Raw genomic sequence first — 22,295 nt, 5'->3', positions numbered from 1 at the left:
ATAATAATGGACTAACATGAGTATTTTTAGTATATTCTCTACTTCATGGTAGCACATACTGTACCTGCCTTTTTCAGTACTGCAGTGTGTTCATGTGTGCCAATAGAGCCAGAGTTGCTTACGCTATTTAAATGTAGTATTGTAGAAAATGTGTTTACTAAGAGAATCAAATGCCTTTCTTTCTCCATTAGGCCCCAGAGACCTTTGTCCAGTCTCTAGCTCTCCTGTGGGATACATTTTACTCTCCTCATTGCACAATTTTAAAAAGCCCACACTGCGAGAGTCTTAGAGGACTGCATGTTTAGATAAGGAAGCCAAAGGGTTAAAAGAGCACTAAGTGGACCATCTCTGAAAGTACAAAAATGTGAACTCTCTGTGTCTGTATACCATTAATAATCTTCGTTAGACAGAAGGATCAATGTTTTGTTTGTTGCACCAAATGTACTTCATCCGTCTCCTGCAGAGTAACTGGTACAAAACGGTGAGGACACAGCAGGAACAGCATCGTATTTCCAGGACACAGTGTTGCTGCTATGGTCTACTGAGCTGTTAAGAAAACAGTTTCACATGAGAAATTAACATTTTGTGTGTATACATTTCCAAAGTCTGTTTGTACAATTGTAAATACTGGATATGCGCATATGCACTCAGCATTATTTATTTGTTGTTTTTTTAACATATCACTGAGTGATGTGGCTTAATTGAGATGTTGATCATACAACAATAACAATAAATAAGCATTTAGACCGCCATTTGATTCTATGTGATACTAATATAAATCAGTACTAATGATTATATGCAAATATTGTCTTTATAATCTTAGGTGCATATAAGTGCAGCCTCACACAGAGCAGAGTAGGGCCTTGATTGCAGAGACGCTGTGTGGACAAACAGCTTTTCACTCCTTCTTCTTCTCCTTTTCACTCAGGAGTGACTGCTGGTTTGTTTTGACTGGCCCTCAGTTTGGTTTACACGAACTGCAGCGCCGGTGTTAATCTATGGCATGTCTATTGACATACTGCTCCAAACTATGTTCAAAGAGGCAATTAAGATCATTGCTCATGTTCACGGTTGTTATTCATGGTAAAATGTCATAACAGAACGTTCATGCGGTATGCAACTTGGCTTGTTAAGGAGTCATAAAAACTATTTATTGATGACAGTGGTCTATTTTATCAAATGTGAAATGTCACCCAATCCGAGAGACCAAATATCACACATGTTGTGTGAATATTTTTGTGTAGAGATACTGGCTAAGAATCAGATGGTGTGTCAGGGGCTGGCATCTGTCAAATCTGCAACCTCTGCCAGCAAAAATAACAACAGCCTGCAGGAAACCACATGTTCTAGAAAATGTTCGGCTACTTTCAAAATCTCAAGGTCACTAACAGTTAACCGCAGTGACACAAATATAAGCTCCTCTGTATTAAAAAAGAATGAATAGTGTACTGTAAGGGGGGAACCACACTAGGCAATCCATAACGTGTCAAAGCTCGCTTCACCCCCGAAGTCCAGTTTGTTAGTGTGAGTGCTCCGATCCGTGCTTAAGCACTGCACACTTGGGGGCGGCAGTAACTCAGTCTGTCCGGACTTGGGTTGGAAACCAGAGGGTCGCCGGTTCATGTCCCGGAACGGACCAAAATACGGTAGTTGTTCTGGTAACTGGAGAGATGCCAGGGCACTTCTCAAGTATTGCAGAGGTGCCCTTGAGCTAGGCACCGAACCCCCAACCGCACTGGTGTCCTCCCTGCGTAGCAGTGTGTAGCAGCCCCACTCTGCCATCTCTCCACTAAATGCATGTCTGTTTGTGCATGTGTGTGATTCAGGCCTTTGTGTGTGAGAAGCATGTCTCTGGAATAACAGTGTGTAAACCAGAATTTCCCTCAGGGATTAATAGAGCATTACAAAATCAAAATCAAAATACACTTATACACCTCGACCCTGGCAGGCTTGAAAGAGGTGTGCTTGGCACAATGCACAATGCACGAGCACAAGCACACAACATTCCATTATCAAGAAATCTCGGAGTGTTATGGCTGTATCTGACTAAAATTACTCAAAATAAGCCACACAGTCAGTAAAGTAGCTGGGGACGGGACAACTGGGCCAAGTGTGAGTGAGCCCTAGTGTTTGGCAGTCGCCAGTCATTTTGCCAATTTGTAGATCTACTATTTACAGCTGTTTCTTGGCCACCTACTGTGTGTGCATAAACGGTTGATTTTACTTTGAAATATGGGAATGAGGAATCATCTCCCAAGCTGTTTTTTGACAATCAAAATAGTAATAGTAAAAACATAATTTTCCTTGTTTTCTATTTATGAAGTGTCTCTCATATCTCCTCCCCACAACTCATGGAGATGCTAGAAACCCCAACCGACTGTGAGGGGTGTTTTTCTAAAAATAAAATGTAAAAATCTCTCCTGAGAGGAGTTTGAGCCACTGGCCGACTGTTGTTGACAGTTCCCAGATGTGAATGTGTGTTACTATGAATGTGGTGCAGGGCAGTAGTAAAAAGAACATGTATGCTTAGGGAGCCATTTAGCAAAAAAGTAATTTCACACATACACAGCCTGACTGGTGGTGAAAAATACACTGATTTTAAAGACTGCAGATTTGGCCAAGGTAAAGACATTTGCTGTGGTGTTTTCAGAAACATATTGAGGGGTTTGAAATGCTCCATCATAACATCTGTCCAAAAGATTTTTTCTGTGATACTGAGTGCCTTTTTCCCAGGCAGTGGACCCTCTGTGGGGTTCATATGAGATCTAAACCTTCAGAAAGTGAAGCCCGCTGCAACAGAGGTGGCTGATGAATGAAACTGATCATCTAAGCTGACATGAAATGCTTATATAACCTTGCGATATTATGTAACATACTCACAGTTTGATCCGTTGCAGGAGGTCCACTGATGCCTGCAAAGTTTAAGGTTGCACATTGTTGGAAGATTAGGGGAATGTCAGGAGGTATTTCTGAGCCAAGATGCAACTTTTAAGGGTTCATAAAAGCTTGAGCCAGAGATGGTCCCTAATTTCTTTTTATTCTGCTTTTTGTCTGTATTATTAAGTAGCTCAGCATAGCATTTTGTAGAGTGGTTCATAGGAAGGAATTCTAAAGGTGGTGAGGTTTTAATTCCCTTCACAGTGTAACGGACAGATATTGTATTTTAAGTTAAATGGCTGGTCCTTTTTCAGTGTCAGCAAGATGATTATGTAGTGTCTCAAAGCTCATATCTGAAAATGCAACACATGAATGCAGCCTTTCACCACACTGTGTTTCTCTTGTCAGGCATATATAGGCTTGCTCCATGTCTAAAAACAAACCAGAACACATCATTCCTTCAACTTGTTAGGTCTTTCAGGTCCAATGGCAGTGTGAGTCAAGCTTTGTGACACTATATAATCATCCCTGAAAAGTCTGTTTGTCTGCATCTACCTATGGGATTTTTCAATTCTAAATCAGACCTATGCTCTGTATTTGTTTGTATGCCAGTGTCACTGTATAGTTTTGTGTATTTTACTTGTGTCCCCCCCCCCTTCATCTTTTAAGTTTACTACTGTGTGAGATCAAGGAGAAAAGGTGAAAGGAGTTACACATGAGTTTGCTTGGACCTGCTGACAAGAAGCCAGATGGGCTCCAGCGACTTTATTCTTCCTAAACCCCCTCTTTAGCAAACTCCTAAATCAGCCTGCAAATGAGCTGAGAGACAGGTGTTTATATCTTCTCCTCGCAGCGTGCATTAGAGCAGGGTATAGAAAAGGGGAGAAGAAGAAGAAGAAGAAGAAGATGTAAGAGAAAGGAGGGGATGAGAGGAGCACAATAGTTGTCTGTCCAGAAATGTTCCATCAGCTTTCCCACAGGGCGTCTGTTGAAGAGATTAGGTTGGTCCCAATGCTGCTCATGCGTCCAATTTATCGAGTAATGTGTGTCATCATGGAGGACTGCCCTTTCACCTGGGGAACACATGCTTTTTGGAATTTTGGCAGACCGGCAGGATACTTGTATAAATAAAGTGACTAATCTGATGTGACAGAAAAAATAAACGTCACTGTCTTGCCACTCATCCAAAAAAAAAAACAGTTAAGAGTCTGGGTCCCTGGCAGCCAGTGCCAAAGTGATGGGGATATTGGGGGGAGAGAAATCTGATCACGTTCTTTGAGGAAAAAGAGAACTCGTCAGCATGTTACATATGTTTGCTGGCAGCCCGACAGTGACCTGCTGGAGTTGTTCAGATCTCGCTCACACTCACTGGAGCCTTTAAAGCTGTAGGGTCAGACGGTCAGAAACAGAGAGTGTCTGTTGGCTGTTTGAGGGGTCAGGACTGAGGACGTCAAAGGTCAGGTTCTTGCTGAGACATTGCTAATGAGTCCATTCATTAGGCATTACGTTTTTAACTGCCGTGCTGAACATGTTTCACCTCATGTTGTTTTCCAGATGTCTAGAAGACTGGAAGTATGATAAATCCTGGGACTGTGAAGTAGCACTTTCTTCTCCTCCACATGTTTTTGTTTCTCAGCGCTAAAAGGAGCCATATATGGTAAATAATTAGGCTTTTGTTGGAAGAAAATTTGTGCGTGTGTGTGCGTGTGTGTGTTCCTTGGTGAAATATTACAAATACAATACAATCTAGAAAGCTTGGAGGATATCAGTCTGAAACTGGGATTAAATATTTCTTCCATAGCAGCGGTCCAAAATCAATTGGCTATATTTCTTATTTTCATATTGTTCATTTTGGCTTTGGTTGAAGGATATCCTTTTTTTGTGTGCCATTTTTTTGGAGATAAGTGCACTTTGGAAAATGACTTGTTATGCTGGTGTTCTGTCATTGCTGTTATATGATATATTAGTAGAAGAATTATATATTTGTGGGGTGCGCTGGTGGCGCAATGGTTAGGGCGCGCGTCCCATGTATTGAGACTCTCGTCTCAAGCGGTAGGCCCGGGTTCGCTTCCACCCGTGGCCCCTTTCCACATGTCATTCCCCGTTCTCTCTCCCTGGTTTCTGACTCTATCCACTATCCTATCTCTGCATTAAAGGCACAAAAAGCCCAAAAATAAATCTTTAAAAATATATATTATTATATTATATATTATATATTTGTGGCTCAACATTAAACCTCACATACTCATCCATGTGGTCAATTTCATATTTGTCTTTTAGGGCTTTCACACTTGCAAAAAAACTCCTGATTTTTCCAGGAGGAGCTGTATGTGTGAACGCAAACAGTCGAATCTTTCACTCAGATTTCACTCGGAGTTTCTCCTACCAGACCCCTAGTATTTCTTCGACAGCAAATCCGAGAGAGCTGATGTGAGAACACGGCAGGAAATTATATGGTCCAGAAAATTCAGCTCGAGCCAATGGCAGAAGTGGTGACATTTATATCCTGTGACTGGTGCACGATACATAGACTGTATGCACACAACCGCTGCGATCTCTTTGTAACTATTTAAACGGCTGCGTTACATTTCTGTTCTCCAGTATGTTCTTCTCCGCTCTTTTGTTGATATTGTGATACCGTTAAACTACACATAGCATTGTTATAAAGGCAAATATTTTCATTATTGCATCGTATAACGGATACTGTTGCTTTGTCCACTATATCCGCATCGGAGAGCTGTAAGGTACTGCTTGCCCCATAGATTGCTGCACCGCTGAGGCTACTTAGAAGACCCATCCACTTTCAGAGAAGGGGAGCGATCTTCCTTTTGAGGGACTCTACTGTTGTTGGTGGAACTGTGTAAACCAGCAGAGGCCACCGGACTCTAGGCAGGATAGAATTTTGGAAGATCCATGCCTTGATTCTACCGGGCAGGACAGACTTGTCGACCCTGGTGAACCAAGCCTCTTGGACTTTGGTGGAACCTTGGATGGCGTCAAGTCAAAGAGCTTCTTGACTGGTTGCTCTGAGCTAGAGGACATGGCAGTTCCAGACTGTGAGAACCTGAGTTTTTCAACCACCTTCCCCTTCTTAAAACAGTGGACCTTTACTTTCTAGGCATGAAACTTATCTGTTCCCAGGTGATGAGTTTCTCAAGTCCTTGCAGGATTTGTCACAAAAAAAAAAAAAATCTTAATAAATAAAAGGGGAGGGTATGCAATAATTGAGCCACCCTGGATCACTTTGTAGAAATTCCTTCACGGAGACAGCCCTTACTTGAGCCATAAATCTGCTTGGCGATGTGTTATGAAAGCCAATCAGCATTTAGATTCCCTGACTACCTGAAATGTATAAGAAGGAATCAATCCCACCTCAAGTCAACAAACATTTCAAAAGATGTTTTCTTCTGCTATTATGGACAAACCTGACAAAGCTTGACTTTTTTCCTTTTTTACAAATCTGCATCATGATGTTGTTTTTCCAGCAAACCTAATTCTCATGAATTGCAAGTACAGCACAATAGACCGCAAACCTTGTCATCATGATGTCATGGTGACCCCCACATGTTTCCTTCGAGTGAGACTGAACACAAAAAAAAAGCCAAACGATGCTCTGAAAAATACCAGAACACAGGAAACTGTAGTCGGGTGATAATTTCCATCCAACTCTGCTCACATCAGATAGAGCAGCCATGATGTTTATTTCTTGTTCTTCTGTCCTCCTGCAGTCGTCAGGCACCACTGTCATGGTGGACATAGCAGTGATGGGAGAGGCCCACGGACTGATCACAGACCTGCTGGCTGACCCTGCTCTGCCCCCCAACACCTGCACCTCACTGCGGGCCGTCAGCAAACTGCTCACCACGCAACTCACCTTCCAGCCGCTGCACCGGCCACGCCCTGCTCCCCTGCTCAACCCCAGCGATGCCTACACCCTCTCTGACTCAGAGGAGGGACCTGAGAAAGGAGAGAAGACATCCATCCACAAGGTAAGGAAATAAACAAAGACCAAGCGTCAAGATTTACACTTTGTTTTTGCTCTTTTCGTAGATCCAAGGGAGGAAATTTCACACGAATAATAAAGCCAGAAGTGTTCATGAAAAGAAGCTCGACAAGTTCATACTTTTTTGGAAACTTCTGGAAAGATCCTTAGGGAAATGCATTCCACCTTGTTACGGCCATATGATTTATACACAATGCAGCCCTCCAAACATGTTAATCTTGCAGCCCAGTTTTCTTCTAATGAGGGCTTCCGGCAGAGCTTTGAGCAAGTGAAGGAGTGCATTTTCATAGAGTAATGTTAGAGAATAGAGAGCGTCGACTGCTCCGAGCACTGTTCTCCCTTTCATTGCCACAGCTGTGTAAACATGACGGATGTGCAGAGCCAGACAGTGTATGTGTGTACGTTATGTATGTGAGTCGAAACGGAAGACAGTATGAAGGTGAACGCACCTCTTAAAAGGTAAGAAAGATGGACGGGTGTGTGTCAAACAAGCTGGACCCCCACTATGATAATGGATCGAGTTATTTCTCCAAGGAGGATTCCTATTCCAGGAAGCTCGTGTTTGATGACTTCTCGGCCATCAAGCCAGGCACTTGGCTGACAGGTGTATTTATACAGCGTCTGAACTTTGTAAAAGTAGCTAAGACAAACTCAGCCTGCGCAGTGGCCAGTGAGACTGCCCTCATTAAGAATGTGGTCCTAAGGGACAAAATCCCCCGCTCTAACTGCCCGAGAGGAGACTAAAAGCAGGAGTTGAGCTGGTTGAAACAGGAGTAGAAAGCCCTGTGCTTGCTTTTCTTCCTCCTGACTAAGAGTTTGATGTTCATCGCGATGCATACTGATGCCTTTCAAGCTCTTTTTAGGAATTCTTTTTTCAGTCCGGCACTGGGCATGTTCTCTGTGCTGCAAAAAAAAGCATCAGAAGAAATATCTCATACAAGTTGTTTTTTAAAATGTTTAAAGTTACAATGATCTCACTTAAACAGTTGTTGATATAAGTCTATCATAGACTTGAATCAACCTGAGGAGCAGCAGCTGTATTTTGTCTTCTTTTTTTTCTTTTTTTTTTTCTAAAGATGGCTTGGTTTAGCCAGGCTCTTGCCAACGGGTAAGTGTGTGTATGTGTGCTTGTGCTTTTGTTGTGTGAGTCTGCAGGGTTTTCACTGGAGAACAAAGAAAGGTGCTGTAAAATCCTACCAACGCACCACTGTTCCACCGTCAACATCTTGAGTTGATGTTAATGTACATTTTTGAGAATTTTGAGCCAATACTGACAAAACACATTAGTTTTTTTTTTTCTGTCTGTGACGTTGTTTGTTTTCTTTGTTTTTCTTTGGGTAGATACTTGGTTTTAGGATCTGCATTATGTTATGTTATTTCATATGCACAAATGTGTCAGAAATTGTGTTTGTACTAATGTTTCTAGACCGTTGTAGCAGTGTCTGATTTATTAATATATATATGCATTTGCATTCACAAATTGGTTAAAAAGAAACTGAAATGAGCACAAGCTAAAACAGTTTTCTCTCCCTATTATTGCGTTTTAGGTGCAGCCTGAAAAGAGAATTTAGTGAAGTGCACTTCAGAGCCCTAAACAAACACTGTTCATGAGTGTGTGTGTGTGTGTGTGTGTGTGTGTGTGTGTGTGCGTGCGTGCGTGCGTGCGTGTGTGTGTGCTAGCACTCAGTCTATGACGCTTTGCAGTGAATAAGCTCATTCAGGATTCTGAGGCGACTTTACTAGGTCACCCTGCAGAAGACTGAGAGAGAGAGAGCCTGCCATGTTGAGTGCTGCTGTGCCAAGCTGCTGCATGGCACTGAACAGATGGAGGCATCACAAGGGCACAGCGCACTGGGAATCCCACAGAAAGAGCAAAGCAAAGAGATAAAGAAAGAGACCGAGAGAGCCAGACAAAAGAGAATGACGGAGAGAAATGAGAGGCAGCAAGGCAGAGAGCTGGTGGCTCTATGATGAAATGCATCTGTGTCGTTCAATACTTACACTCTGTCTAATAAATTGGCTTGAGAGGCATCAGTAGCACAGCTGCCTGCATGTATTCCCAGTCACTGATGTCTGGAGTGTTCTCTCTCAATCCAAAGCACAGAAAACTCAAATGTCTGTAACTATGACGGACTTACCAGGTTATATCTCCTGAATTAGTTGCTAAATTTTGGACATATTCATGTAAAACAATTGTGATCCATTTATGTGATCCATTTGACTGCAGACAAAGCGAACAAAAAACACAACATTGATCTTGCAGGATTTTAGAGCTTTTTACTCAATGTAAACAGAATTACAGTTATGTTCCAAGATGAGGATTTTTACTCTTTTACTTTAAAAAGATGATGAAGTGTTTTACACTTTCGTAAACTTTGTGTTTGTATGTATTTTCTTTTGTGTGTGTGCGCAGCGTCTGAGGCGGAGTCTCCACCCTGGCCTTCTCAGGAGGATCTCCTCCACATGGACCACCACCACCTCTGCCACAGGTCTGCCTACCATCGAGCCAGGACCTGTCCGAAGGGACCGCAGTGCTAGCATCAAACCGTACCATGAAACACTCACCTGCAGGTACCTGACTGAAAGATGAATGCTTCACTCCCTCTCTCTCTCTCTCTATCGCTCTCTCTCTCTCTCTCTACAAACACCTCTCCTATCCTCAGAAACTTTACTCTTTATTTGTATAGGTTAATCAAATGCACATCCAGGCTTTATTGTTTGATTGCCTTGTTATTTTTTTTCTTCCCCCAAAGCAGTTTTTTGAAAACAAGTTTGTCATGTTAGATGCACAGCCATAACATCCCGCTGTTCAAATTACACTTGAGGTCCCGAAACTGAGATACAAGTAATTAAAGATGACTCCTACAATGGCTAGCAGAGTATGACGCATCATTTTGAAGAGGTTTATTCCCAGCAGTGAGGCTGTAGTTTTCCTGAATATTTCAGCATGAGTGAACAGTAGCACTGAAGCATTTGGGGAGAGGGATGTATCTGCAGGGGGAGCCAGAATGGAAAGAAACCCCGCAGGCAAACACATTAACCTGAATAACTGAGACACACATCGACTCTGCACATTAGTGCAGAAGATAACAAGAGACTCTCGCTACACAGAGGCATCGAGGTTCAGATCTGTTTGTATGTGATGTCATGGAATATATGTGATTTAGTGTTGAAGTTTGTGTTGTACCTTTACTACAAAGGGCAGCGCAGAGAGACAGGAAATGTTTGAAAAAGAGAGTAGGGGGTTGACAGGCGGAAAATGTCAGGGGTCGCGTTGAACCCGCGACGGCCTCAAGTGCTGTAGCCTCTGCACATGTGGTGCATGCACTAACCATTAGGCTTCACCGGTGCCCCCTGTCAGAGTTTTTCTGTCTCTGTGGAATGGAGGAGGTTATGTGTGAATGCTGATGTTTTTATCCGTGCATCAATGGGTTTGTGTGTGCGTGAAACATGTTTTTGTGTGGTAGGGTTTATGGCTGGATGCGTTTCGTTCTTCAACAGCTGCTGAGAAAATCTGTCCTGATAGTTCCATTGTGTTCAGATAGGACTCTGATCGTTGTGATGATGTCGACATGTCACGATTATTGATTTAAACGTAACATAAATATTTTTTCCGTTTCTGCTCTTTTCTGTTTTGCTATTAAATCACACTGATGTCTAAAATCTAGAGTAAACACGGGACCTTAATTTATTACAGAAGTAATTATTACTAAGTGAAATATTTCAGCATCATTTACTGAGATTAGCGCAGGGATTGCATTCCATACAATTACTCTGTGATTACTGTGACATTATGTTTGGATTATCTCAGAGCAGCCTCCGGGGGGAAATCATGTTTTTGTTTTTTTTAAGTGGCAGAAAAAGGAGAGCGAGCTTGAGAAGTGTCAGCTGTGCATGTTGCGTGTACTCAAAATGAGTTTCCGTGCGTACAGTGTTTTTTTTATGATGTGGGTGCACAAGAAGTACCAGACAGCTCTGTCTTTAAAATATTTACTATGCCTGAACAAGAAAGAGTCTCTTCATGTTTCATCTACCTTCCTCAGTTTCTCCCTTGTCAAGTCTGTGTTGCAGGCACGGACGTCTCTAGATGATGGCCAGCGTTGGTTTAAAAAGTAAAACAGATGCTTCTGAGAGTCTATATGCTGCACAGAACTGTACAAGATGCTCGTGATGCACCAAGACTAAGAGTGCAGTTAGTATAGGGTGGGTTCATATGCTGATGTGCTTATTTTGTTCTTCCGAGTCCCTTTGATTTTCAAATATTGCATATGAGCAGTTGTCTTGATGTCTAAACTGAAGCAGGAGCTTAAATATTAATGTTTGGTAGAACTTCAGAAAGAAGTCTGACTCAGAGAGACGGAGGACAGCCTGCATGGATCCAAACAATACAGATTCACCTGACAACCACTTTGTCTGAAGTTATTTCAAAGGCATTTGGGTAAAGTGTTTGTGTTTAGATGTTGATGCAGTATAGCATCTTGTTCCTCGCTTTCAGAATTCAAAGCTTTTATCAAGACAGCTTTCAATTTCACAAGATTTATTCCAGAATAAAGGAAGCACATTTTTTTCAAGTTTATTTTTTGCTTCAAAACCTCAGATTACAGGTTATGCCCTGCGCTTGAGATTTAAATCAGCTCACAGATGGACATGCAGAAACAGTTATTCATTGTGCACAGCATTTCACATACAAAATAACTCGCCTCTAAAAAGTTGTAACAAACGTTAAAGTGGATATTGTGGATGTAAATGAGGCATGACTCTGTAAGTGCATGGCCTTTTCCCCTTCCTCAGATTAATTTAGACACTACATTTGGAGTATTGAAGAAAATGTATGCTTCCACAAGAACTGCAACGTTTCTTTTCCTCTTTGGTAACCAGAGGCTATCATGCTGTACCTATCAGTTCTTGTGTATCTTACATCTTTCTTTAATTCTTATCTGTCACAGGTTCATTCATCCATGTTGTTTCCAGAGAAGCAGCCAGCCCTTCTTCGAGCATATTGTTTAATTTGTTTTCTTTTGTGAGGAGGTTTTCTTCATGATGCTATTAACTGATTATGGCTGCACTATAAAACTAAACCTTTCCTGTAAAAACATGGGGCTCGACTAAACAGGCGATTGTCAGAGCTCAAGTTTACTAACTTGCAGACATGCACATGTAATATTTCTTCACCTTTTTCCACATATAGTGCAAGGCCTGATTTCTTAATGTTTCTTTTAAAAGGTAGGTGATAGGTATTTTGCTGCATCTATCAAGACTGATTATGTGGCACAAAAGAAACTAAAGTGATTGCAATACTGTGACTATGTGTAGACTTTGAGTTCAAAAGTCTTGGATACTTTTGTCCCTCTTTCTTTGTCTGGTCTGTATCTCACGGTATGGCTACTTTGTTCCAGTTATGAAAAATGCTTGTCATCACAGCATACAGTGATATTTGAGGTTTTACACAGTAGTTTGTTTCCTACTTTGTGGCAGCAGTTTGGGAAATGCCGTTCAATTTAGCAGCATGACAGTGCCCCATGAACAAACAAGGTCCGTGAGTTAATTATTCTCAAAGAAGGGTTAGCCCTTATGTTAACCATATCAACACTGCTGGATGAATTTGGATGCATACATGCAAGTATCTCATAACACAGTCCCAAACCTCACTTTTGCTCTTGTGGCTGAATAAAGTTTGGTTCCAAAGTCTTGTGGAAAGCTTTCCCAGAAGACGGGTGGCTCATGTAGTAGCATATTAATGCTTATGGTTTTAGAATGAGATGTTTAGAAATCACATGTGTCATGTTCAACAGTTTGATTTAAGACTTAGTTCAAGTTTCCATATACTTAAGGTTATGTGTATTTTCTAGTAAAATTGGTTACTAAATGTTTAACATTATAATTTTTTTCCTTCTTTATGTGTGTTTATGTTCATGTGAAAAATGTTCATGTGGTGTGTTTGGAGTTCAACGTGCATGTGTTTGTCCTTTGCGCCATTATTAGTTTGTGTATAGAACACAATCTGCATTGACCATTAGTCCTTTACTGAGCATTGTCCTTTTTCTTTAGTTTCAATCATGCTTTTTCTATCTCTGGACAGTTTAAATGGCAGAAACATTAAAGGTCATATATCAAATAAAATACACTTAAAACACTAATATATAGCCCTAGTCCGTCTACGACACCCCAATTATGAGAAAAGTAAATCCTCTCCATCTTTTGCCTGCTCCACTTTTTAGAAAACATGTGCTCAGATAGGCCGTTTGGAGATTTTCCCTTTGTGACATCACAACGGGACGTAATCCCTCCCCCAGGTGGGTGACTCTCCCATAGTTAAGTGTTTTTTCTGCCCTCTGAGTCTGCCTTCTGACTCTAAACAATAGGGCATGGAGTGATGAAAGCCCAAGCCACCCAAGCCCTTCCAGAGAGAGGCGTGGTCAGAGACAGCTCATTTGCATTTAAAGCTACAGACACAGAAACAGCCTGCTCTGAGCAGGGCTGAAATAGAGGGGTTTATAGGCATTATAAAATACAGGATCCGAGTGGATTTTTAACAATAAATTTCACAGACACGCTTTGGGGAGCTCTGAGACTTATTTAAACTGGTTGAAAGGGATAATAATATATGACCTTTAATGATTTGAGTTCAACATTAAGTTTAGAATGAATGAATAAATTAAAGAGTGCAAAAGACTGCAGAGCACTTAATCCATTTCATGAAATTGATATAATAAACCAGAGAACTAATACAAAAGTCTGCAGCTGATGACTTCAGTTTATCCAGCCTTCAGCTCTAAATTATATCGTTTACTTCACTGCTCTGCAGAATGTTTTGTTTTGTGTCTTGAGCTCTCCAAAGAAGTGTGTGGGCTGCGTCAGTCAGTGGCTTGTTTGGCTATGTTTGCACGATGACAGTGTGATACTTGAACGAGCTTCGTAAATGTAAGCACACCGAGCAGATTCTGTACACAAAGCCGTGTCGCCTGCTCTCTTAACGCTCAGCCCGGCCCAGCAGCGGGGCCCCAGCCATCGCCACTTATGGTGGTGTGAGTACAAACAAACACCTGGGTCTCTCCCCAGTCACCACAACCCCACAGTTTAACACACACACATGCTTAGACACAGAGTCACAGCTGCTTCTTCTGGCAGGGTTCGTACCGGCACAACAGGAGAGAACAGATAGTCTCTGGGTTTAGTTTACTGCAGCTGAGTGGGCTCTCTTCTGAGTAACACTTTATTTAAAATGTGTTCATCCGGATGAGAGCCAGATGCTTTGAATGAAAAAGAGAACTGTAAAGTCTTCAGTTAGCTAGCTTAAAGACACGTAAACAGAGCCCATGCCTACTGACAAATACATGCTGCTGTTGAGACACAATACGTCATCTCTCAAATGAGCTTCAAGACAACAAAAAAGAGGAATAGAAGAGTATTTGTGTAATTTGATACTGTAACCTGCATTATTTTCTCTCAGATAATAAACAAATACTTTATTTTTTAGATGAAGTAAAACAGCTATAACAATCTTTGATATAAAATCCTCTCGGAAAACTGAGAAATAAAAATGGTTGGAAGGGAGGAGGAAGCGGGAGAACACATGGAGAAAAAATGAACACATGGCTTCAATTGCCTTCTCTCTGCTCCATCATCAAATCTGTACAATCTTAATTAGGACATTAGGCTCCTATTTTTCCTCCTTCTTTTTTTCCATCATGTCAGCTTTCAGTGACGTACAGCATTAAGAAGAAATAACACCAACTTCAAAGCTACAATATCTGCTTTTTTATCAAGACAGACTCGGTTAAAAGAGGGCGATTGAATACCTTCCATTTTCCTCGGCCCAGGCCACTGTGCTGTTATCTGCTTCACGTCATCTGGCTGGAGAGTAGGTAGATTACTGGAAGCCGAAATAATGGCTGCTGTGTTTATCGTGGCTTGGACACTGTCCGCTTAGGCTTGGGACCAAAGGTAATCTGTCAACCTACTCTTGAGTGGCTGAGTATAAAACCTGAGAGCAAGCTGCAGCCAAGAGGCCAGCCAAAGCTTATTGCATGACTCGATACATTAAGATAAGCAGCATGGGCCGAGGAGGTGCAGCAGGACTGTTTTTTTCAGAAATAGCAGACAATGCTGCAATTTATACAGTTTTTGCTTTGCAGGGTAATTCTCTTGATTCAGGTTTTTTCATTAGAATGCTGAGGTGCTTGTGTCCGAGAGCACAGGGATTATATTACTTAAGAGACTGTCGACGGTTCCCTTTAGGTGTATTTATCTTTGTAAGATACCTTTGACATTTGATTACTCTTGCAAAGAAAACACATAAACCTACACTTTTTTCTCCTACAGTTTATTCTCACGCACTGCTGAATATTTTATGTTTTCATAAAATGATTTATTTAACCTACTTTAAATACCTGCAAACTCACAAACATAGGCTATTAAAAAAGGGCTTTCTGGAGTGGAAAAGATGGGCTAATTAGTCAGTTATTAATTTATTAAAATATTCAATCGCTCATAAAATAAAATGCCAAAAATACACCGTTAATGTTTCTTAAGGCGTAAAAGTTGCCTATTTTCAGTTCTCTACGGATATAGGCGTATGAATGATGGGTCTATATTGGTTGCACATGAGTATTTGAAGCTCCTGTGGGGAGTCTTTAGCTGTTTATCAAACAGAATGAAATTAATATGTATGCCTCCGTCTCTACAAAAGCACACAAGACCATCACTCCTGCGAGAACATTGGTTATTTCTAAATAGTTAATTGTCATCGCTTAACTGCTGCCACAGGGCAGGTGTAAAACTAAGTGCCTGCCGAGACAGCCTTTGTTCGTATTTTCCACAGCAAAGATTCACAGTGTGTGATATGTTTGACTGTTAAAAGACAGCAGGATCGGGGCACCAATGGCCTAGCGGTTAGGTCGCACCCCATGTACAGTACAGAGGTTCTAGTGGGTGGGTTCAAGTCAAACTCTCTCTGGATTTGTTACTCAAGGCTCTGTGTTCATTAATGGGACATCACCTCCTTCAGCCTGTTTAGAGTGTTACTCAGAGGCTAAAAGATGTTCCATACATATTTGATGGGATCCCCTCCTTATCCAAATGTCAGCTCTTCCTCCACGTGTGGGGAAGAGACGAGTTGACCTGTAGCTATTTTATTTATTTTTTACTTTTGTTTAATTATGTGTTTGTTAATTAATGTCTTGTGAAAGAGGGGCACATCTTATACGATTCTTCTTCTTGCTGCACCTTTTAAACCAAGATTTGAGATTATTTGTTTGTATTGAATTGTTAAACGTGCAAATAAATACACCGACTTGATATGTCACTGACAGATTCATCTTCTGGAAACAGCTGTTCCTTCTTATTTACATTCAGTGCTGAAGGCTTCATGTCAGGAGCTGGAGCCTTTCCGCTGCATTAGCAGAACAGGACGAGTGTAGGCCAATTCTTCAACTTTCATTAAAAGTAAAGCTCTTTAAGCCAAACTTTGCTGCGTGCCCAGACCCCCCTGACAATAGTGTACTAACTGTTCGCCCGCCAAACTATCAAACTATTTTATATTCCACACCTGCTAGACATTACACACAGTACTCCATCCCGGGCCATGCAAACACAACAGAACTGCCTTTGTTGGGGCCTCAGGACCATTAGGCAGGGTGGGTACCGCTCAAAAGTGTTCAAGAAACAATTTATCAGAAGGAGATAGACACACTACAGGCCTTTGTGCTCTCTGTGACACCATGCCCTAACGGCAGGCATTTCCTGCCCTGAGAAGGCAAGTTTTACAACATTTAGGGAGAGGTATTTTAATTGGAACCACCTCCAGCCTGACGGAGGCCTCAGTGGAGAAACATGGAAAAGCTGTTGAGAGCAGCTCAGGAGGCTCCCCACGGTGTCACACAGCTAACTAACCAGTCCAGGCCAGCTCAAGACTCTTTCCATTAGAATAATATTTGCTGTTTGATTTATGCTTAATCGCTCGTGTGGTAAGCAGTTTCTGTGTCTCATGCTGATTTTGTCATAAATCTTAAAGATGGTGGTCTCAATCCTTCTCTAATGAGTCATTTATAACAGTGCCAGTCAGGCAACTGTTTCACATTTGTTTTTCTTGTTTATCCTCGTTGCATTGTGTTAATGTGCGCATCCATTAAATTCATTAATGAGTATTTCTCTTTCGAGCATCTGTGCAGCGTCTGTTTGTGCGGGGACAGCACAGTAGGAGTCCCATTAAGTTTTCTTTCTCGACAACTTCTGACGACTGGTTCGACATCAAAGACAGATGTAGTGAATGGCATTATTCCCAATTCTTTGGCGAGGCTACACACACTTTGTGCCCTACAAACAAACACACGCTCTCTTCGGTATTAGTTCCAATGTGTTTTTTTAATTATATATATTTTTTTATTGATTTTCATGTCTGCACTAGTTTTTAACATTTTGTTCTGCCAATAGAACCAGCAGAAATCTCATAACTGAGATTCCGAGTGTAATTCAGGTATCACCATATCCATAAAATGCAGATTGGTCAACAAACATTTGGACATTGGAAATGTTAATGTACGATCTGCAGATAAAATCCACCCAGATTATGTGTTGTTTTTCTGATAATGGAAACATTTCTGTGTGCAGCCTTTAGCATTGACTGTGTTGTGTGAACATGATTTAAATTATCTTCCTCTGCAGCTTACATTGTGCAATGTCACACACTGTGGATTTATATAAAACATTTCCCTTTTATGATCATGTCTAACCTGCTAAACCTTTTTGTTCACAGCTGTGGGAGACCTTACATCAAACTGAGCCATGGGGAGGGCTCCATGGACAAGGGAGACAGGATACCACGGCCAGGTATGACCTCAGCCTGGCTTCTTTCTATCACAACTACTTCTTCCTTTTTTAAACAAAAGAAGAGTTTTTATGGGCATATTTATTATGTTACACTGTCTCTACTCCCCCCCCCCCCCATACATATCCATAACAATGTGCTGATGTTGGAGCCTAATGAAAACAGTGGATGTTTCAAAGCTATTAAGAAAAGTTCTGCATTAAACCCAAAGGAACAATGACTGTTCTGAATCAACAGAGAAACTTGTCTGTGTCTTGGACTATTTATTTTAATTGTTATTTAACCTTTATTTAACTAGGTTGGTCCCATTGAGATCAAGAACCTCTTTTCCAAGAGAGACCCGGCCAAGACAGTCAGCAGCAGAAACATAAAGTTACAAACAGAGACACAAAGGGAGACAAAGTACAATTTACAAAACATTAACATTTGCGTTAAAAGAGAGCCATCTTTGAGTCGAAACTGGGAGTCAGTAGTTCAAGCAGTCAAGCCAAAGGTATCGACTCCCTATAGAATCTGCTTCCAAGTCTTCCATTTTAAATTTAAAGACATTAAAGGACACCAGCTCTTTGAGTTTCAAATCATTCTGCAACAGATCCCAGGCTGAGGGTGAACAATACCACAAAAGCCCTTTTCCTGAATTTCTGTCCAAGTGTTTGGGACATAGAGCATAAAGCGGTCCTGGGGACACAATGAGTACTGTCCGGTACTTTTCTGCATGATAAAAACACATCCATAGGGTGGAAGTAAACCAAGAATGGCTTTATATATAAAGCACCTAGAGCCAGAGCAGACCATCCTACCCGAGAGGAGTACAACTCACAACAACTTAATGACTAAACCAATTTATTGTGATGTAAAGTCAAGTTACATTCAAGATATATATATCTTTCAGCTTTAGGTCACAGGGCAAAACAATCTTAACACCTCACCCTTTTGGCACAGTATTTAGCAACCAGTCAGCTGAAAATACAGCATTAAAATACAGACATAACATTTTTTTCTGACGGTATTAACTCGTGATGCAGACACTCTGCATGTCTTGAGTGTGGGCAGTGAACACAGAATTTACCAGTGCTAACACAAGCGACTGCTCACCTTCTCTGGGACTTCTAGTTTTTGATTACAGAAAGGGATTAGGGAAAGTGGATTAATGAGATGTGAATTAAACACCCTCCCAAAAAAGTGACAATAGGCATCATATTAAAGAGATTAATAGAGAGGGGATTTTTCCTCTGAAGCCGCAGGGTGACATCTCTTTGTTTTCCCTCTCCTGGCAGAGGACCAAGTGGTTGTGTCATCAGACTATGACAGCACCCACGAAGCCAACCACAGTGACAGCAGTGATGTAGCCCAAACAGAGGAGGACGCAGAGGAGGGGAAAAACCCCGCCCAGAATGTCATCCTCCACCCACTAATACCTCCGGAGGTAAAGCAAGGACAGAATCTCTGCTAATGCAGCATAACGCTGTTAATGAGAGGCAGTAAATGTACAATCACACTGTTAAATTGGAGCATGCATTATTTTTATTGCATCTACTTGTCTCACCACTTCTCATCATGTGTCCCCTGCACAGGACAAACCCATTCTGGCTCCAGAACCGTTATTAATGGAGGACTTAGAGCCCTTGATGAGTCAGCTAAACAATTGGAACTTCCCCATCTTCACAATGATGGAGAAAACCAACGGGAAATGTGGGCGCATCCTCAGTCAGGTAGGCACAACAGAACGCTCGAAAGGGAATTGTCAGAGGTCAGTCAGGAGTGGAGTGGATTGATAAATTGCAGAATGATACGCCAGATTTGTCAACATTTAAGCAATAAAATGCTCAAATATAAGGAACTGCTGAGATTTGCATTTGCATTCATGAATAATAAGACTTGCATTGTGTTGATCCAAGCCTGCTGGTGTTCACAGTCTTTCTGTCAGTAAGCCTTTTTTTGTTTGTTTTTAGGTCGCCTACAGGCTCTTTGAAGACACTGGCCTGTTTGAAACCTTCAAAATCCCAGTCAAAGAATTCATGAACTACTTCCATGCCCTTGAAAACGGTTACAGAGACATACCATGTAAGCTTGGACATCTCTGACCTTCTTTGTTTTTGATTTTGGCTGAGTTTGACTCTAACCTTTGTTTGCAGCTGTAATGATCAAAAACAGCCACTAGAGGGAGATGTTGCACAGTTTTAAAGTGTTGGTCATATATGCCTGTATTCAGCCGTTATGTTGTGACAAGCTACATTAGTTGACCAACAGTGCCTCCTGGTGGAGAACATGACACACACTTATCAGACGGTTTTTTTTGTCTTCTCACTCAGATCACAACAGGGTCCACGCCACAGACGTTCTTCATGCAGTGTGGTACCTCACAACGCAGGCTGTGCCGGGTCTGCCTAGCCTCATAGCTGACCACAGCTCTGCCAGTGACTCAGGTGTGTCTGATTGTACAGGTACATACATGCAGACGTGCACTGATGATGGAGGTGTTTGTGTATTGTGTCAGTGTGTCTTGTCTTCAATTTAAAAAAAAAAACTTTTTCCGACTTTTGAAAGTAATTAATTTCCTTAAAAACTGTCAATATGTAGGTCAGACTTCATGATTCTCCTGTGTGCCTGCAGCATTACAGTGAGGGATCTCATTAATGTGAGAGTGTCAAACCTGCAGGAGAGTGTGTTCTTATCCTACTCGCACTTTATCTTATCTTTCTCAGGCTTTTGGCACTTGCATTGACATTCCAAATATTATTTGAAGTCTAGATGTCTAGCCAGCATGAAATTGCAGGCAGATTAGAGTTCCCTCTCACTCATATTTTCATAACCTCATTTGTATGCCTTACTAGGGCCATCCCTTTGATCCACATACTGTATAAGGGGATTTCAGTTTTTAAGTGTGTGTGTGTGAGTGTTTTTTTTTGTGTGTTCATTCTTGTGTGTTAAGGTATGCACTCTTAAAAGTACAGTATATATTTTGAAAATCCTTCCTCACACTGCCTGTTCCCCTGCGGCCAGACTCTGACAGTGGAATAACACACAGTCACATGGGCTTCCTGGTTTCAAAGACCTACACTGTGTCAGAGGACGGTTACGGCTGCTTGTCAGGACTCATACCGGCTCTGGAGCTAATGGCCCTCTACGTGGCCGCTGCCATGCACGACTACGACCACCCGGGCCGGACCAATGCTTTCCTTGTGGCCACCAGCGCTCCACAGGTACTAATGCTATGCAGCTTATGGTATCAGACAGTATCTGATAAGGATCAAAGGGGGGGGGGGGGGGGGGGGGTTGCTTGCTTTTCCAGACTCAGATTTTCTTTGTTATATACAAGACAATGATTCAATTAAAAGTGTTTTCTTTTTCATATTCCCTTATAGAATTGTAATTGTACATTTTCTGATTGATGAGTAGGCTTTTATTTTTATTTTCAACTGAAAGCGTCTGTGTGTTTTGCAGGCGGTGCTCTACAACGATCGATCCGTCCTGGAAAACCACCACGCTGCCTCAGCCTGGAACCTCTTCATGTCCCGGACGGAGTTCAACTTCCTTGTTAATTTGGACCACGTGGAATTCAAGCGATTTCGTTTCCTGGTCATTGAGGCCATACTCGCAACTGATCTGAAGAAGCATTTTGACTTCCTGGCAGAGTTCAATGCCAAGGTATTTCTAAAAAATGTAATTGTTCGACAGAAAATAATGAACTGAAATGACGGAAGAACTAAACTGAAGAGCTTCATAGATATTGTTATGAATGATCGCAACTTAGGGGCGCAGATGGCCTAGTGGTTAGGTCGCGCCCCATGTTCGGAGGCTATGGTCCTCCAAATGGGCGGCAAGGTTCAAGTCCAGCCTGTGGCTTCTTTCTCACATGTCATTCCTTACACCTTCTCTCCCCGGTTTTTCTGCTATATCCACTTTCCTCAAAGCAAAAAAAGCCCAAAAATAGGTCTTTCAAAAGAAAAAAAGATTGCAGCTAAAAACCTGTCAGATTGTTTGTTTCTTTATTTGACATGTTCCTTAAAAAGTGTGAAGATAGAGAAATATAAATTGTATTTATTGATTACCATAGTAATAGATGTGTTAAAAAATCCAAACAAAAACACAGTGATGACTAATAACTGCAAGTTAGCTTGTTGTTTCTGTGCCATGAGGGGGAAATATTGAGAAGAGTGTTTTATTGGATGCAAAGTTAATAATCTTCCTGGAGTGCAGGATGAGATTACCACTGATGAACCCAAAATATCATTATTTACATCTAACACTTTTTTTTACATTGTTATGCCAGATACTAACAAAAAGGTAACAATTAGCACAAATACTATGAAATAAATTTATAAATTAGTTATCTATTTTCATTGCATGGGAACTTTTAGCAGTTTTAAAGGGGGGTTTGGGTCGATGCCAGCATATCAGCTTTGTGAGTCACATGTTCTGTGTAGGCTTTATTGAAAGGGAAATGTCCAGTGGTTTTCTAGGAACAAGTCTTTATGTTGAGAACATTGCAGATTACCGCAGTATGTTCCTGTCAAGTGAAAAAACACAAAGCGCCCTGCGGCTCTTCACTTACTGGTTTATGTGCAGACAGGATGTTGGCCTTAGATT

At 41.4% G+C, this 22,295-nt stretch overlaps 1 protein-coding gene across 2 annotated transcripts in view; it reads left to right on the top strand.

Annotated features, from left to right (window-relative positions):
* The window catches only part of LOC110003007 (cGMP-inhibited 3',5'-cyclic phosphodiesterase 3A-like), a 72,839-nt gene that overhangs the window by 41,258 nt on the left and 9,286 nt on the right, over nucleotides 1-22,295 (top strand). The window contains exons 3-11 of one of the 2 annotated variants that reach the window (XM_065957071.1): nucleotides 6,606-6,866; nucleotides 9,294-9,451; nucleotides 17,634-17,707; nucleotides 18,983-19,131; nucleotides 19,280-19,417; nucleotides 19,658-19,769; nucleotides 20,018-20,131; nucleotides 20,709-20,908; nucleotides 21,150-21,353. In XM_065957071.1, coding sequence (XP_065813143.1) covers nucleotides 6,606-6,866; nucleotides 9,294-9,451; nucleotides 17,634-17,707; nucleotides 18,983-19,131; nucleotides 19,280-19,417; nucleotides 19,658-19,769; nucleotides 20,018-20,131; nucleotides 20,709-20,908; nucleotides 21,150-21,353 — 1,410 coding nt within the window. Of the gene's footprint in view, nucleotides 1-6,605; nucleotides 6,867-9,293; nucleotides 9,452-17,633; nucleotides 17,708-18,982; nucleotides 19,132-19,279; nucleotides 19,418-19,657; nucleotides 19,770-20,017; nucleotides 20,150-20,708; nucleotides 20,909-21,149; nucleotides 21,354-22,295 lie in introns of both variants that reach the window. The other variant, XM_029282529.2, reaches the window with a different exon arrangement.

Source organism: Labrus bergylta, chromosome 7 (genome assembly GCF_963930695.1).
Source record: "Labrus bergylta chromosome 7, fLabBer1.1, whole genome shotgun sequence".
Lineage (NCBI taxonomy): Eukaryota > Metazoa > Chordata > Actinopteri > Labriformes > Labridae > Labrus > Labrus bergylta.
The sequence above is the reverse complement of the archived record's forward strand: the minus strand, read 5'-3'. Positions and strand labels throughout refer to the sequence as shown.